Source organism: Rousettus aegyptiacus, unplaced genomic scaffold (genome assembly GCF_014176215.1).
Source record: "Rousettus aegyptiacus isolate mRouAeg1 unplaced genomic scaffold, mRouAeg1.p scaffold_m13_p_4, whole genome shotgun sequence".
In the NCBI taxonomy this organism is placed as follows: Eukaryota; Metazoa; Chordata; class Mammalia; order Chiroptera; family Pteropodidae; genus Rousettus; species Rousettus aegyptiacus.
Window position 1 is genome coordinate 51,167,344 of NW_023416307.1, and position 17,878 is coordinate 51,185,221.

The 17,878-nt window shown below is 39.6% G+C and overlaps 1 protein-coding gene across 1 annotated transcript in view; it reads left to right on the plus strand.

The window, feature by feature from the left end:
* The window catches only part of SNX4 (sorting nexin 4), a 49,406-nt gene extending 47,858 nt beyond the window's left edge, over nt 1–1,548 (plus strand). Inside the window, exon 14 of the mRNA XM_016135198.2 lies at nt 373–1,548. Coding sequence (XP_015990684.1) covers nt 373–420 — 48 coding nt within the window. The 3' untranslated portion in view covers nt 421–1,548. The remainder of the gene's footprint in view (nt 1–372) is intronic.
* Nucleotides 1,549–17,878: the final 16,330 nt, after the last annotated feature.

Genomic DNA, 17,878 nt, shown 5'->3' on the forward strand with positions numbered 1-17,878 from the left:
CTTAATTTTGAAAGAAATGTCATAACCAAAATACCAGTTACTGAGTCTGTACTCATCTAAAGTTCCAAATTGGTGTGTTCCATTTTATCGGTTGTATTTGAAATATATGCTAACAACATTACTTTGATTATATGGTGTTCTTGGACAGGGCAGTAAAACACTGTTCCTAACAGTAATAGACACTTTGACTGAAAAACAGCTCAGAGATTATTTTGGGGAAAAATGAGATTATGATTTAGTTAAAGTAAATCTTTCATTTAGCTGATATCTGTTAGAAGATATAAACATAAAATTTAGCATACTAGCAAGCCAGACACTTGGGTTTTCAAAATACTTCCAAAATCACATTTTAAGCTCCTTTTTTTTTTTAAGGGAATTCAAGTTTGGACCAATGCTAAGGAATGCTTTAGCAAGATGTAATCTTGCAAAATGAATTTCTCTTCAATCAAAGTGCCCCAAAACAGAAGCACAAGTAAATAAAAAAAATTTAAGTTGCTACCTAGTATATACAAAAATGTATGTTGAATAAATTCAGCTTTCTATAATTTGATTGTAGCTGTGTTAATATAGCACAAAAGGATGTATTTTAATGAAGATTAAATATTATAATTTGAGGTTTTGGGGACTGGTGCTGATTTCAAAAAGTTAATTTGATAAAATATACCAACAGATTGTTTGTCAGGCTTCTGAACCAATGACTGAATGTCAAGATGTTAGGTAATTTCTAGATGTTCATTTCAATGCCAGCTGTTACAAATCTGTTTATGTAGGGAGTTTTTCTTAAGATCGAATTCCTGTCTTGGTAAGACCCACGAATCTGTTATAGGGGGTTATTTTTCCTTGCCTTATAGTTGAGCTGTTTGGTTTGACAAAGCTCAGCAGAAACTTAGTGTGAGATCTAAGATTTTCTCCCACATTCATTGATGCCCCCTGTAACATTTGCATACACTAGAAAATGCCTTCCATTTGTGTTTTACCAGAATTTTGATACTGGTCAGAAATTTTATACTGCCAACAAAGAAGACTCAACTTCTCAGATATATAATGAAGTACGTTGTTATGATCTAGAAATTGCTATATAGAAGGTTTTAATTGAGTATGTTACGTATAGGCATTAAATTCTTCCCAAATATTCTAAACCTCAGTGATGAGCCTAAATTTACTCTGCTTGGCTCTCCACACATGGCATTTCAGGGTATAAGATGTAGCATTTCAGTGTATAAGATTTATGTAGTGAGCATATCTGTTAGTATCTTCATTATTAACAACATCCTTCTTTTCTATTGCTTGGCTGTAATATTTGTGAAGATAAATTATATTGTTTTTTGGTGTGTGTGTTTGTGGTCTATGTTCAGAAGCCAAGCACTCTTATTTTGCTAGCCTTGCAGAATTTTACGTGTGCTTATTATTACTAATTATGTAAAAAAAAAAATCACCAGTACTGTTCAGCATTTGACTTTTTTACATGTTTAAAATGTTGCAGTTTTTTTTTGTGTGCTGTTTGCCAAACTTATACAATAAATAAAGGAAGTATTGTGCTGATTTTCATACGATTTCTATTATTTTAACAAACTCACATATACACATTAGTACCTGATGCCCCATGAGAAAATAATACATGCCATAGTATGTTTTGAAGTATTTAACTATAAATTTGTCTTATGCCGAAATACTGGGGTTTAAAAAATATGCTAAAATGAGATACAGTTTTTAAAATTTTGCCTTTTTATGAAGATAAAATTGTTGGAAGCAAAAAATAATCTGTATAGATACACATTTTCCATTGAATTGGATCATCTCTTGACTCATGAAATAAACTAACTCTCCAAGTTGGCATTTAAAAATCAAAAGGATTATCCTCCAAACTAACCTTAGGCTAAATGTAAAATATATTAAATTTTTTTCTACTAGCTGACTTAATTTGAGAAGACTATTAGGTACGTTTTCAAAGATGAATTTTGAAAAATATTTTATTATCTTTTCTAAAATATGCAAATATTCAAAAAATATACACTAATACCCACTTGGTTGTATGTATATTTAACTAGGAATATTTTGACTTGGGTTGATTTTGAAAAATTTATTTCATAGCATAATCATTCCTTTAAAAAAAATTCTTAAAGGAATTTTGTGATAGAAATAATTTTTGGTACTATTCAGAATAAGTATAAAGAAAATAATCGATATGCAATGACTCTTTTGGTATTTAAAAATCAGAATTCAAAAAATTATTAAAATGGGAAGTTTAGATCTCCAAAAGTAAATATAGAGAAATGAAAGAAAAATTACTCATTACATTAATGCAAATACTTAGTTACAGGAAGATTTTTTCTTGACATTGTATGCAGTTGTTATAGTCGAAGCATTAAAATTAACTGAAGTCACACTTATCTTTCATTTGCATCCAAAAGTTTGAGTATGGATGAATGAGTCACTAGTAATTACAACATAGAATCCAAAACAGGAACTGAGGGTTCTTAAAATTCAAGCATCCTTAGAATTAACACACACCCAGCTTGGAATGGAATGAAAAACCAAGAGTTATGTAATGGGAATGCTAAGCTTTTAATATCTTCATAATCATTCTTTAAATTTATTCACATACTCTTCCTGGGTAGAATTTACTGATTCTCCTAAAAACTTTTCCCTGAAAAAGATTTAATAATATCTTTCATGGTTGAATAACCCATAGAAATGAAATAATAAAAGGCCAAATCAGTAGAATTACACTTAATTCCTAAATGATATAGTTTTATTTATATATTTGAAAGGAAGGAAGAAACTAGAAAAAAGTAAGCAAATTAAGTCCAAAGTAATTGGAAGAAATATTAAAAGAGCAAAAATCAATGATATTTAAAACAGAAATAATAGAGTTAACAAAGCCAAAGTTGGTTCTTTGAGAAGATAAAGTTAAACCTCTAGCAAAAAGATAGAAAAAGAAAACACAAATTATCTCTATCAGGAATGAAATGGGGGATGTTATAGATCTTACAGACATAAGAAATATTATGGACACCTTTAAACCAATAAATTACATGAGATCAATGAGTTCTTTAAAAAATAATAGCTTACTAAAACATATAGATGAAATAGAAAATCTGAATAGCTTTATATTAAAGAAATAAATAATCAAAAATCTTCCTACAAAAGAAAACTCTAGGTCCAGATGACTTCATCGGTGAATTCTGTCAAACAGTTGACAGAAGAAATAGCTTTGGTTCTACACAGACTTTCAGAAAATAGGGAAAAGGGATTACATTGTCCTCAATTTTTTTTCTTTAATTGAGGTAACATTGGTTTATAACATTAAGTTTCAGGTATACAATATTATAATTTGATATTTGTATACATTATAACATGCTCACCACTAAAAGTCTAGTTTCCATCCATCACCATACATTTGACGCCCTTTACCTGTTTCTCTTCTCTGGTAGCCACCAAGCTGTTTTTCATATGTATGAGTTGGTTTTTATTCATTTTTCTTCTTTTTAAAAAATATTTCACATAGGATTGAACTTATATGTTTTTTGTCCTGACATTTCACAGTATAATATCCTCGAGGTCCATCCATTCGCGTTGTTGCCAATGGTAATATTTCATCTTTTTTTTTTTTTTTTTTACTGACCAAGTAGTATTACCAATTTCCTTTTTATGAGAACAGTACTACGATACTAAAACTGACTAAAGACATTTCAAGGAAAGAAAGTGACACATCAATATACATCATGAACATAGATACAAAAATTATTTAACTATTAGCTAATCGAATCCAGCAATATATAAAGAACATAACACATATGACCAAGGAGAGTTTATCTCAGAATACAAGGTTGGTTTAAAAATAAAAGTCAATTACTATAATCTACTATATTAACAGAAGAGAGTACCTCATGATTTCAATACATGCAGAAAAAGCATTCGACGACAATGATTTATGATTTAAAACAGCAAACTAGGAACAGGAGGAAGCTTAATCTGATCAAGGGCATCTATGGAAAACCTACAGCTGACATCCTACTTAATGTTAGTAAAGTTAAGTCTATAAGTAGACAACTGCCCACTAGACTATATGTGTCCCCATTCACCCCTCTCCTCCAACCAATGCCGAAGTTCCTCCAGCCTTCGCCGAGTCTCCCTCTAACTGTTCCCCTCCCCTATTGTTCCCTGTGCTCATTCCTCAGTCTTTTTCTCAGAGTAATTGTTGAAGTAGGTGGATGCTCCATACTTGAAGCTCTGAGAGTGTTATCGCCAGGTGGGTTTTTCAAGTCCAGAAGATGTGGGGAATCTGTTGATTCAACAGATAATGTAGAACTAGTCAATTTAGTAGCAAAAGCCCAAATGAATACAACATCTCTTTCACACACCTATGTGATAGAAACACCATTCAGCAGAAGACAAGGAGAACTTAATACTCCGTTGCTAAGGCATTGATTTCAGAGGATATAGCTAACATGCATCAAATGCTTATTACTGAAGCTGGACCTGAGGCACAGTGCCGCAATGTGGCTTGCCCAAGGTCCTATAGCTGTTAACAGGTAGAGCCAGAATTTGAACTTGAGTAACATGGCTCCAGAGCCTGTATTTTTCAGAACTTTTCCCACTTGGAGAAGCAGGGGTCTTTAAGTGTCAGAGACCTGGACAAACCCATGAGAGTGAGGAGGGTTAGAAAAGGTAACTCTCATGATATTCAAATTGCAAGCTGCTTGAAAATGTCTTAGGTGCTACTGGGGATGGGAACAGGAAGAGGAGACATGAGAGTGAGGCAGGCTATAATGAAGTACTAGACTAATTCACCAACTTGACTGTGCTTGTGAATCACTTGGGGAGCTAGTTAAAACGCAGATTCCGACTCAGTAGTTTGGAGTGGAGCCTGAGAGTGCATTTCTCACAAGCTCCCAGATAATGTCATATTGTCAATGTTATTCGTCACTCTGGGTAGTGAGGTGTTAAAGTTGTGTGTATGTACACACACACATACCTACCTACCCGACCAAACCAAGATCCATTTAGGTATAGTTATTTAACAAATATACAGAAATTTCACAATTATACAAAAGAAAAGAAAATTAAGTAATACCAATTTTCTATACAATTCCAAGTTTATCAAAAGTACAATGTGAAGCCTTAGTGATAAAGATGAGTAGATGGATAACAATAATGCAAAAATTAAAACTGAAACTCAACACTGGTAATAACAAAAAGTATTAATGAGACTTTCATTAAGTGGTGTGTAAGCCTTCTTGTTAAATACAGTGATTTAGATATGGGTTTACCTTTGTGCCTTCTCAAAATTCCTCTAAAGTGACAAGGATTTTTTGAAAAGTACCATTAAGGACAAAGGAAACAGAAGAGACAACTATGTACAAGAAATGCTCAAGAAATGTACGAGAAATTGATTTAGCAAAATGGTGGCAGCTGAAACTTGTATGTCTTATGGTGGGGCTACTAATGAGAAGCAAGCTAATTTGCACAACGGAGTCCCTGAAAGATGCAAGAATTAGAAGAAACATACACTGGTAAGACTGAATGGGTGTGGAACTAAACAGTTTGGGTAGGGGTTGGTTAAATGTCTGCACCAGGAACAGTTAGATACCCAGGTCCTGACACTTTTTCCACATGCTTAGGAGATCACCATTACACATTACCATGACATTTCAGATTTGTAAAAGTTTCCAGGAAAACAGTTAATATATGAAGAATTACCATCAAATAGCATCAGGCTTCTTAATAGCAAAATTTCTTAGATGCCAGCAGAGAATAGAATAATGCTTTCAGAATTCTGAAGAAAACTGATTTCCAATCTGATAGTCAAACTGTCAATCAGGTGTGAGGCAGAACAAAGATGGTTTTGGATATGGTTTCAAAAAATTCTCTTTCATTACACCTTTTCTCAAGAAGCTACTGGAGGACGTGGTTCATCAGAACAAAAGCATAGACCAAAAATCAGGAAGACAGGGATTACAGAAAATAGGAGGGCCAACATAGTAGCAGAAAGATGAAAGGTATGCTCAGGATCAGGTGAAAAGAGATTCTAGGAAAACACTGTCCAGAGTGCAGCCAGAGTTGGAGGGCTCTGGGAGGATCACCTGGGAAAAACTTTAGAGTTGTAGGCTTATGTATAGATTTAACAAACATGGAATGTTGTGTTTGGAGGCCCCCAGCGTGGGGGCAATTTAGCCATAGATAGAAAACTAGGCAATAAAAACACAAAGCTATTATAATATGAGAAAAAGAAATGTTTTGCAAGAAGAGAATCATAATCAGAATATACTACATGACTGCTGTTAAAAATATTTACATAGTTATAATCATGGTGCTTATCCAAACTTGGGTAACAACTATTGTGTTCGTTGAGAGGGGAGGTTAAGACAGACAAATACTCATCTAGTGTGTCTTGATAAATCTAGACATAGTACTAGAAACATTGTTTAGGATTACAAAGGTAAGTGTCAAAAGAAATAGCAAAAAGAGGAGACCGAAGAATGGGAAATAGCTAGAGGCAGGGCAAGGAGATGCCGTTTAACATAAATCTTTAAACACTATTTAATACTTAAATTATGTGATAGATAACCGATTAAAAAATAAAAAATAATTTCAAAGTACATGAATTGACTTTAAAACATTCCCCTGTAGAAAAAGAAAATAATACAAGTAACAGAACAGCATGAAAAGCATGAGACAGTTTAATTTTTTAATGAAAAGGGGATTAATTATGTCTGCATATGCCTGTGTGTTTACAAATGTTTGCAAAACGTCTGGTATGATACTATGATTCACACTGGTTCTGATTAGGGTGCAGTTGGTTGAAATAGCCTCTTTTTAGTTCAGTACTGTTGAAATTTTTGCACCATTATAAAAATCTAATATTTTAAAAGTGTAGGTAAGAAATAATTACCCAAAGAAAAGAAGATAATCTATCAAAAGAACAACCTTATACCTGCAGGTCATAGAAATAATATTTGTAAAAATATCGCTATACACCAAACTGCTTTGCAACCAAAAGAAAAATTACAGTAATCTCTACTTCAGGCAATATAGCCCATTAGGAACTTTATCAAAGTTGCCACATGTCCTAGACAGTGGAATACGCTGGAAATTAATATAGACATGGGTAATAAAAGTGGCAAAAGCACACATCTTCTCTCCAGAAGTGGCTCCCAAGGAAAAAATTAAAGTCAGACGATTAAAAGAAATAAATATCAGGAATTAAGTTACCAGCAAAATGTGGCTACAGCCTACTGGTACGAAAGGGTGGTGTCCACATCTGCCCCCTCTGCTTATTAAGAGATACCTTCATAAAGTTAGGCTGCTAATAACCACAGTGAAGTTCGCTGCCTGCACGTTAGAAACGGCGGTTAGTGAGTGCAGCACTCCTTACACGACAGGATGGAGAAAGGACAGGTAGCAAATTCAAAATGTGTGTAATAAAATGTAAAAACAATAACTTCTTTCTCCTAATATTTAGAAGAAGAGGAGAAAAGGGTAGAGAACAATTTTTAAACACTAAGCACATAAAGGCAAAGGAAAGCCAAATTTTCTTCCCCCAACCTCAGCCAGGGAAGTCAAAGAGGTCACATCAAAGATCCCATAGTATTATAAACGTAAATGACAAAGGGCATGTCCAAGTCTCTGAGAGGGTGAAATTCATACTTGACATTTCAATAGAACATTAAAATATCTTTTAAGTTAACATATGAAGATGGTAAAAAAAAAAAAATTCAAATGGTTGCTAAAAGTCTATACATGAAAAGTCGTGTTCTTCCTCTTTCCCCACAGCTCCGTCTCCCTGTTCTTTTCCACAGAGGTAACCACTGTTGTCGGTTTCCTGTATATCCTCCCAGGAACAGTCTATCCCTTATTTTTGTGTATACACCCCTCCACACACACCAATGGGAGCGTATAGTGCATACTTAACATATCTTGAAGATTGCTCTTTTTGTTCATGTGGTATTCCATATAGACCATAATTTATTTGATTAGCCTCACATTAGTAGAAATGAGAGTGGTTTCCAGTTTGGGGTTATTATAATGACACAATGAATATCCTAATATTTATGATTGTATGAGAGTAAGATAAATTTGATGGGAATTTTTTAAAAACAAAGTTTTATGCCCTACATAAAACAGTACATAGTATATTTCTGATAATGTTGTGTGAACTTCATGTTTGCCTAGTACAAAAGAAAATGTCAGCTCTTGATAACCTATGAGACGATCGCTCTGCAAGGATTGTCATATAGTGACTGGTTGAGCCTCCTGCTGTGGCCTTGGTCAAAATGGGATTGAGAGTGGGGAATAGTGGGGAATAGGTAACTGAGGGGTGGTACATTCTAGCGCGTGCATGTCTAATTACATTTCCATGCTGGTTTTAAAATAATTTGACAATGACCTACTATTTATAACTGTCTGCATTTTATATCCCATGAGGTGAGCATAACTGTATTGTATTTGTTCAAAGGGAAAAGCTATCAAAAGTACAGAAAAGTGATCAATAATGCATGGAGGCTCCACGATGAGATTCTTGTCAGGAGAACTGAGTCTTATGCAGGAAACTCGGGACCTTACTGAGGCTAAAGGGCAGACTTTGGGCCCATGGAAAGTTGGTGTGGGACAACATAGACATCAGTACCTTTTAGTCTGTGACCTGGCTGCCCTGCCTTTTATTTCCCTGTCCCTGAGCTTCAAATTCGAAGAGAGAGAAAGTAATTTGAGAGTTTCTTCAAAAGGACAGAATCGTGAGAACAAATTAAAACTTTTCAATCAAGCACCTGATGCCCAGAGAGGCAAAATGAAGGGAAGATTTCATCTGGAGGCATCAAGCAGATAATGCTTCCCAGAGTTGCTAAATTTTAAGAGAATGGCGGAGCGGACTTAGCAAGAAGATATTTTCTGGTTAAGAATGATAATGATGGCCAAGGCATGTGTTCCCTCAAAATCAATCCCTGATTTTCCTTCTTGAGTATAATAAGTATGAGAAATGAATTTCCAGTGGCGCAATTTATGACTTTTTAATTAGCATACTTGATACCATTAGTGGGATTCAAAAACAGGAAAAAAATTAGTTAAAATTCATGGAGTTCTGATTCATGGAGTTTTGGGTGGAGCCTGGAAATCTGCATTTTCCAAAAAAAAGTCCCAGGTGATTCTGATGAGCAACCAAGTTGAAACACCTCACTTAAAAATTCTATTTATTTGTTTGTTTGTTTATGTATTTATTTATTTAAACTATTTATTTCCCCTCCCCCTCCCCCCTCCCTTCTAGTACCCACTAGTCCAGCATCCATATCCATGAGTCTCTATTTGTTTGTACTGTTCAGTTGTTGCTTTTAGGTTTATATCCCACGTATAAGTGATAGCATGTGATTTGCAACCTTTTCTGTCTGGCTTATTTAGCTTAGTATGGTTATTTCAAGGTCTATCCATGTTATTGCAAATGGCAGTATTTCATCTCTTCTTATGGCTGAGTAATATTCCATTGTATGTATGTATTGCAGCTCCTTAAGCCAATCATCTATTGTAGGACACTTCGGTTGCTTCCATGTCCTGGCCACTGTGAATAATGCTGCTATGAACATCAGTGTGAAAATATCTTTTCAGATATGGGTTTTCAAGTCTTTGGGGTAAATACTCAGTAGAAGGATTGCTGGATCGTATGGTAGATCAATTCTTAGTTTTTTGAGGAGCCTCCACACTGTCTTTCATAGTGGCTGTACCAATTTGCAGTCCCACTAGCAGTGTATGAGAGTTCCTTTTTCTCCGCATCCTCTTCGACATTCGTTATGACTTGTCCTGTTGATTATAGCTATTCTAACAGGTGAGATGGTATCTCATTGTGGTTTTGATTTGCATTTTCCTAATGCCTAGTGATATTGAGCATTTTTTCAAAACACCTCATTTTAAGGACAAAGGCAAAGTCCACTCTAGAGCTTGGTTATAAAAGACACATCCCATACCGTATCTTTCTTGCCTTCCAAACATGATCGGTACAAATGGAGCCCTTCCCAATGTGGTTATAGGTCATGGATGTGGTGAAAAAGTTCAATTTAAAACATGCTGAGCTTGGCATACATGAGAACATTCAGGTGAGGTTGACCAGGAGGGAGTTGGATGTACAGGTCTAAAACTCTGGAGGAGTCTTGGTTGAAGATGGGTCCAAGAGACATTAGCAGGTAGACAGAAAGTGAACCCTGGTAATAGAATGAACAAAATCATTGAGGGGAGTAGGCTGAATGAAAGGAGACCCAGGGATGAAACTGTGTGTGGGGATATGGGCATGACCATTGTAATTAACCTTTCTTTCTTCTACTACATTTTGGTAAAAATTCAACTCTGTTCCCATCCTAATTTATATACGCATTGTCTTTTTGCGTGCTGTTCTTATCCAGGTTCTAAATGCCCAAGTCTCTCAACCATCCCTCACATCCTTTCCAGACCCTGCTCTACCTGAGCCAATATTACCTGGAAGACTCTGGTTTGAAGGATCCTTCTCAAAACTTAGTATCCAGAATTACGTATGACCCTCCAGAGGTTAGCCCATGTAAGCGGGCTACAGGTAGACTGCTCACTGCTGGTGTTTAGGCACCACTCAGCTTCCATCAGCAAGCCAAAGATCATGATTTTCTCTATATCTGTATATATAGGTAGATCTATAGATAGAGATACACAGAAACACACACACACACACAAACACACACACACACACTCTCTCTCTCTCTCTCTCTCTCTCTCTCTCTCTCTCTCTCTCTCTCTAATACACCCACGCATACACACAGGATTGGCTTCTCATTAGGACTTATAAAAATGTTGGTCAAGCCTGCTAGAAACACCCTTGTGTTGTGTTCATTAGGTGGGGATTGCTGAGGAACACTGGCCTTATTATTTAAGTTCTGGCAGCAGCCTCTTGTGAGGTCTAATTCATGGTCCATGGCTCAGCAAAGGCCAGTGATTTCTACCTCTGCTTCTTTCTGCCTCACAGCAGCTCTGGAAAGTCAGTGGGAAAGACTATGTTCTCTGATTAACGACTTGCTTGATTGATCCTTGGAATATACTTGGTTCTTTCCATGATAGGATCCCAGAATCTTTAGCTAGAAATGAACTTAGAGATAATTTCTCCTCATTTAAGAATGAAGAAGCAGGATCAGAGCAGACAAGTGACTTGCTTGTAGTCACACAGCCGTGAGTGCAGAGCCCCAACTCTTGGACAGAGCTCTTCCCTTTAGGTATTCTCTCTCCATATTTGTCTCCTGAGCTAATGGGCCGGCGTGGCTTGCCTAGGCCTCTCTATCACATCTCACCACCTGCTCGGTAGCCAGGGAGGAGGACTGAAAGGGAGATAAAGTAAGACACCAAGGCAGAGGGTATATTGAGAGTGGGGAGGACACAGGAAAGCAGTTGCTGAAATGAAGATTTGGGATAAACACTTGCTAGTTGCTCCTTATAGTTTTGTCAATTAATGCATTGTACGATTTGAAGCTATCTTATTAGGTGCATTCATGCTTTTTAATTTTTATATTTTTATTTAATTGAAACTTAATCCATGCGAGGACTTTGAAATGTTATGTTGCAAACACTCTAGAGTTCCCTCTTAAACATGAGCCTGTGTATATGACACCTTGGCGAGGTGAGCAGGAAGCCAGTGATACCTGTGTTTTAACAGGTGGCCTGAGCTCCAGAAAGCTGGGTTATACAGAGTGGGCTGGACCAGGACTGGGAGTCTTGGACCCCACTTTGCTTGGCCCAGCCTGCAGGGAGGCCCCTAGAGTTATGTCGGGGTACCCTTGGGGGATGGGCAGAGGGATTTTTAGCTGTTGTCAGAGCCTTGAGAGTCCTGCAACATTCCCACCATGAGCTCACCAAACCTGCATGACACCTGAGCTCCGGTCAGCTCCTTTTCAGGCCCAGCTCATGTTCCTTTCTATGGGACATGCCCCAGCTTGGAGGTAACTGAAGACCCCCATCTCCTATTAGAGATGGAAACTGAAACATAGCTTTTGATGCAGCAACTGGATATTCATGACAAGGCCAATGCCTGGAAGCAGGCTTAGAGAACTTAGTATTATGGAGAACAAGGGATGCCAAATCTGGGATGCTCTTTGCAGTTCCCTGAGATCACTTGCTTTTGTGACCTTGGACCTGCTGCTTCTCCAGCCCCACCTCCTTTGTCTGAAAAACTGTGCTCATAAACTCATCTTAGGCATACGTCTCTGGGAAATCTTCCCTGAACACTGAATCAAAGAGCCTCCTGTTCCTACCCCGTCTTAGAATTAGCTACAGGCACTGAAATTGCTGGTTTCTATGGTGTGGGGTCAAGTTTTATAGATGTCTCATGTGTATTTGAAAAGAACATGTCTTCTTCAGCTGTACCACGCAGTGGTATTATATCAAGCTTCTAAAGGATTTAAGCCTTTTTCCTTGTTGATTTTTTTAAATCTCCTTGATCTATCAATGACTGAGAGAAGTGCATTAAAATCTCCTATTTTAATGTTGGACTTACAGTTTCTCCTTATAGTTTTGTCAGTTAACGCATTGTACAATTTGAAGCTGTCTTATTAGGTACATGCAGTCTTTTAATTTTTATATTTTTTTTAATTGAAACTTTAACCAATATGTTACGATGCTCTATTTTTAATTATACCCTGATTCTCACACCCCCACCGACTTACATATGAGCATTTTAAAATTATATATAATGACAAATTGAAAAATTTTAAGGACTGTATGTGGATAAGCTGCACTGTAATTAACTTGTTCTCTATTATTAGGCATTTACTGTTTCTAATTTTTCACTTTTATAAATCGCACTGTAATGAGCATCTTTGTATACAATTATTTCTGATTACTTCCTCTGGGTGGAGTCCTAGTGGAATTATGAGGTCAGGGTATTCGAACATTTTAACAGCTTGTAATATATGTTGCTCCTTCCTGGCTGTTGATCATATGAGAATTTTCTGTGTGTAGTCACCCAACTGGCTCATCTTGAGTTATCTGTTCCTAAAATCCCTCAGTGTTTTTGGCTTGGTCTTTTTTTGTCAACCAGACATCCCTATATTTGTGTATTTGGTGGATGATATATGTAATTTGGAACTTACGTTATCCCTGTTAAATTTCAACTGTTAGATTTGGTCCATCCCTCCCACGCTGCCAATATCTCTCAACCTCTGATTTCGCAGTGACAGCCACTGATGTGTTGGCCATATTTTCTGTAGCTTCACTTGAGTCAGGATGGAAATGATGAGAACAGAACCCTATGGGATTATGGAGTTCTTTTCCAATAAGACTCATAATAGTTACAGTTTATTAAACATTTACTATGCACTAGACACTATATATATGTTAACTCAGTGGATCATCACGACCCTCAAAAGTAGGTATTATGGTCTCTATTTTAAGATGTGGAAATTAGAATTCTGAGAGAGAAACTCTGTTTAACTGTTCACTCTGCTCAGAGTGCGTGGAGCCAAGATTCCAACTCTGGACTTGGGTTTTGGCCTGCAACCCAAACGGCCAGCCCCGCTCTAGAGGAATCTACCGCCAGGTGGCAGTAGAGCCAACGAGCCTAGGGGAGAACCTCTAGCTTGAGATCGGAAGTTAACAGCAACCCTGCAATTTTTTTCCCCCATAAAAGTAACACTGACTCCTAGTAATATTCCTAAAACTAAATTTTTCAATAAAGTAAACATTAACCCAACAGGCACATTGCTCGGGGTAAAAAGATAATAAAGTAAACAGACCTTTGAACTTGGACCTTTCTAGCCTAGATTTCATCAATATAATTCCTCAGGGGGAAATATGTGTTCCTAACTCACCCACATTTCAATGATTCTCCTTGATTTCCTGCCTGCTCTTCTGCCTCTGCCCCCCTGCAAGAGTACATTCCTAGTGGTGATCAAAGCCATAGGGCTCTCCTCAACTGAGAGAACCCCTCGAGACCCCTGAGTGCTTCCGAGGGCTATTCTTCACGTGGCTGCTCCTGAGAAAGCAGGTAACCTAGCAGCGCAAGGCTTACCCACTCAGGAAGCTCCAAGGCCCCTGAAGCCTGCCTCTCAGGCCACAGGGATTTCTCAGGGCTCAGGAATGAAATGAAGACTCCTCTCTCTGCAGGGTTATGATAAGCCTAGGGCCAGCCTGGGCTCCCATAATGCTGGTGTTTTAGAGACTGAGCTCTTTGAACTTAACCATACACGGGTTCTGGTCAGCTTGTGCTCGTTCTCCCCACAGCTCTAGAGAAGAAGCTCTAAGGGGTCTTGGCATTACCTTCAGTCTGGAGGCTGTTTCTAAAGGCAGCTGCCAGCAAAAATAAAGTGGCAGTCCAGTGATACTGCGACCTTCCCCTCCACCTGCCCAGGATTGACTCATCACTGTCACGGTAGTTGTTCCCTGCCCTTTCCAAACCTCGAAGTCCAGTTCCCAAGACCCCAGAGGAAGTCCTCCCTCTCCTCGTCCCAAGGGCCACCATCATTCTCGCCCTGGAGTCCTCTTTCCAACAGGGTCTCCCACTTCCTTGGGGAGAAATCAACATCTTGTTGCCCCAGTATTTAGGTGAGAAAACTAAAGTCTGTGAAAGGTGACTCTGCCCAGCACACACAGCTGGTCAGCAGACTGAGCTAACATGTCCCCAAATTGTAAGGAACCCAGGTTTGAATGGGTAAATTAGGAGGAAGAGATAGGGGTAGGGGTCAGAAATAGGTCAGGGCTCAGGGCTCAGGAACAAGTCAGTAAACCAAGAGAGTCTGCAAGGTGGGGTGGAAGTGAGGAGGGGGCAGAGGCCCACGGGATGCTGGTTTTCATTTTTAGTAGGAACTTCCCTCACGGGCTGTGCAATTAGGCGCTTAATGAATCAGAAACACTTTTTCGAAGATTGAAGGAAATACCCAGTGCTGGTTTATGGGTCTGTAGGGGTGTTTCAAAACCCAAACCCAAACCATGAAGTCTGGGGACTTGTGAATTCCACTTGTTTGCATGTGAGCTACCATTAATTTGTAGATTGAATTCGGGGTCCTAAGAAGGTACCTAAGTTAAATTAACCAATTAGTGAGAATGTCAGCAACTGCTCCTGGGACAATTACTCAATGAGGGAGCGGTGAGAACCTTGGGAACTTTAAAATCAGGTTTTTCTTTTTCCCGTCAGCTGTGTAAATGAGCAGCTGCAAATAACACGGAAACCTGAGCGCAACCATGCCATCCCAGAAGCCCGCAGGCAGGTGGATGGGGCCACACAGGGTGGTCAGAAACCAGAGACCCTATCAGTCCCGCCCAGGTAAAGCCTGACTTCTCCGCCCCGGAAAACCATAGGTCCTTTCCCTGGGGTACTCCACTTTGCTGAGACCCGAGCATCTTTGGACCCTGGGTATGGAGGTGTTTGCGGGGGTGGGGGTGGGGCGACTGGGTGGAAGCAGGCAGCATTGCCACTGCTTTCAACACTTCATCACAGACCCTGAGAGAAGAAACCTAGAGAAGGAACTGTCGCTTTAGGCTGTGAGTCTCACTGTGGACCCCTGACCCGCACCTTCCAGGAGATTCTGATGGTGATTCTGATGTATGTTCAAGTTTGAGAAGCTCTGCCCTGAGGCATCCTGGGACTGTAGTAGCTTTGCGACCAAGCGTGTGGGCTCTGCGCGCAGATCTATGTCGGGATTCTGGCTTTGCAGTGGATGGGACTAGAGTGAAGCTGGGGGCAACTCGGGCACAGAGTTTAAGAAGGGCCTGGCTCTCTGGGTCTCAGAAGCAGAGCACCTGAGAGTGAAGTGCGTCCTGGCTCTAGACGCCTTGATACCTTGATCGCCGCCCACTAGTCCCACCCCTGTCTTCCCACTGAGTAGGTATGTGACTTTGGGCCCTAAACAACTGATTTCTGGGTCTGTCGATCTGAGGCAGAGCCAGGAAGTGAGCATTTTAAGAGCTCCCTAGTTATTCTTATAGCCAAACTTGGGAGTTAGTTACTGGCTTAACCTCTCTGAACTTCAGTTTTATAACCTGTAAAACAGGCTAATAGTATCTCCTCCATGGGGTTTTTGTGGAGATTAAACAAGATAAAGCCTGCAAAGCACCTGACATCCACCTAGCATATGGTAAGCACCCAACAGTGGATGTGAGGGAGGAGTTCCCTGGGTTGCCCTGTGGTGGCGCTGAAAAGGCCTGGACTCATCCTCTGTGATTTTGTGATGGGCTTTTCACCAGACTGGCTTTCATTCTGTGGGGGGAGGTGCACCTGTGTTAACCCCTCCCTTACCAGCAGTCTGGTTTCAGATTCAGCCAGAGAATTCGAATGGTCTGGACACCCTCTAGAAGAGGAGCTTCGTGTTGTCTCACACAGTGACATTCTGCAGGGGTCTGGGGGTGCACCCCCCAGCAGGTTGTCCGTTGAGCCCAGGGAGGAGAGACAGTGAGTCAAAATGAAAGAAATGGAACAGACATTTGTGGGATACCAACTAAGTGCAGATGCTTACACATTTTGTCTTACTGAATTCTCATAACAGCTTTGAGGTATGTATTATCATGTTCCAGATCTTACAGGTGAAGAAACCGAGATGCAAACAAGTTCACCTGCCCCAAATCCCAAGCTCTTTGCGTTACTCAGTGGTGTTTCCATTGTGCTTTGCAGAACCCAGGCCATTTATGTCACTTTAGGGGGCAGTATAGGTACCAGGAAGGGTCCCCTGACTTGACTTGAGCCTCTCTCTCTTCAACAACTACAGCATAGCCTTTAACTGGTTTGGACCATCAAATAAGATTCTGTCAGGATTTTCTAGCTAAAAACACATTTGAAAAGAATCACTGTTCTGTACCATCCACCTGCCCGAAGACTCCCAGGTGTCAGAGTTTGCCCCAAACACTCCTGAACTCAGTGCCAAGGGATCTCAACATGAGGTTCTTGGGGCCTCAGCTTTATCTCAGGGATTCACATGAAAGATTAGACATCTACATGAGCGTGAGACAGAATTCCCATGCATTTAAGTTTACCAAGGAAATTTTAAGAACCGGTTCCATACCTCTTGAACTCCTCAGGTCGATCAGGGATGTGTGAAAATGGGTTAGAGTGTGGGGAGAGATAATTTTTGAAGAGATTTTCTTAGAGAAATCTGTTGCCATGCTGAATCCCCCATCTTGCCCGAGTGGGAAGGAAAGGGGTGCCATCAACTTCACCTCACTCACTGGGGCTACTTGGAGAGGTTACTAAACAGTTACAAAAATTAGTACCTTTGAACAACAACAATCATTGATTTGTTCACAATTTTACAATTCGGGTCAGGCTCAGTGGGGACAATTTCTCTCTGCTCCACATGGTATCAGTTCCAAAGTGACTCACTCACCTGGCTAGCAAGTTGATGCCAGCTGAAGGCTGGGAAGTAGGCTGGAATTGTTGGCTGAGGGACTTGGTTCTTCTCTATGTGACTGTCTGGGCTTCTGCACAGCATGGAGATTGGGTGCCAACAGGGAGGAAGGGGAAGCTGCCAGTCCTCTTAAAGGACAGGCCCAGAACCAACACAGAGTCACTTCTACCACATGCTGTTGCTTAAGCAGTCACAGGCTAGCTCAGATTCAAGGGAGTGGAGTAGTAGATTCTACTTCCTGATGGGCGAGGGGGCATGCATGTAGAGGAAGGAAAGGACGATGGTGGCCATCTTTGGAGACAGCAACCACATCATGGGATCTCTGGACTTGAGGGGTTAAATGGAACCTGGGGTCTGATTCCCTTCTCTAGAGTGTGACAGACAGATGTGCTGAGTCAGAGCTTGGGAGGCAGAGCCAGGGACTTGCTGGTGTCTGAGGATTACTCCAGACATCACTGGGACAAAGGGAAGTGTAAGTGTTTCCCATGAGCAGAAGTGGATCAAGCAGAAGAGCGAGCCTGCAAGACCAAGCAAGAAGCTGGAAGTAA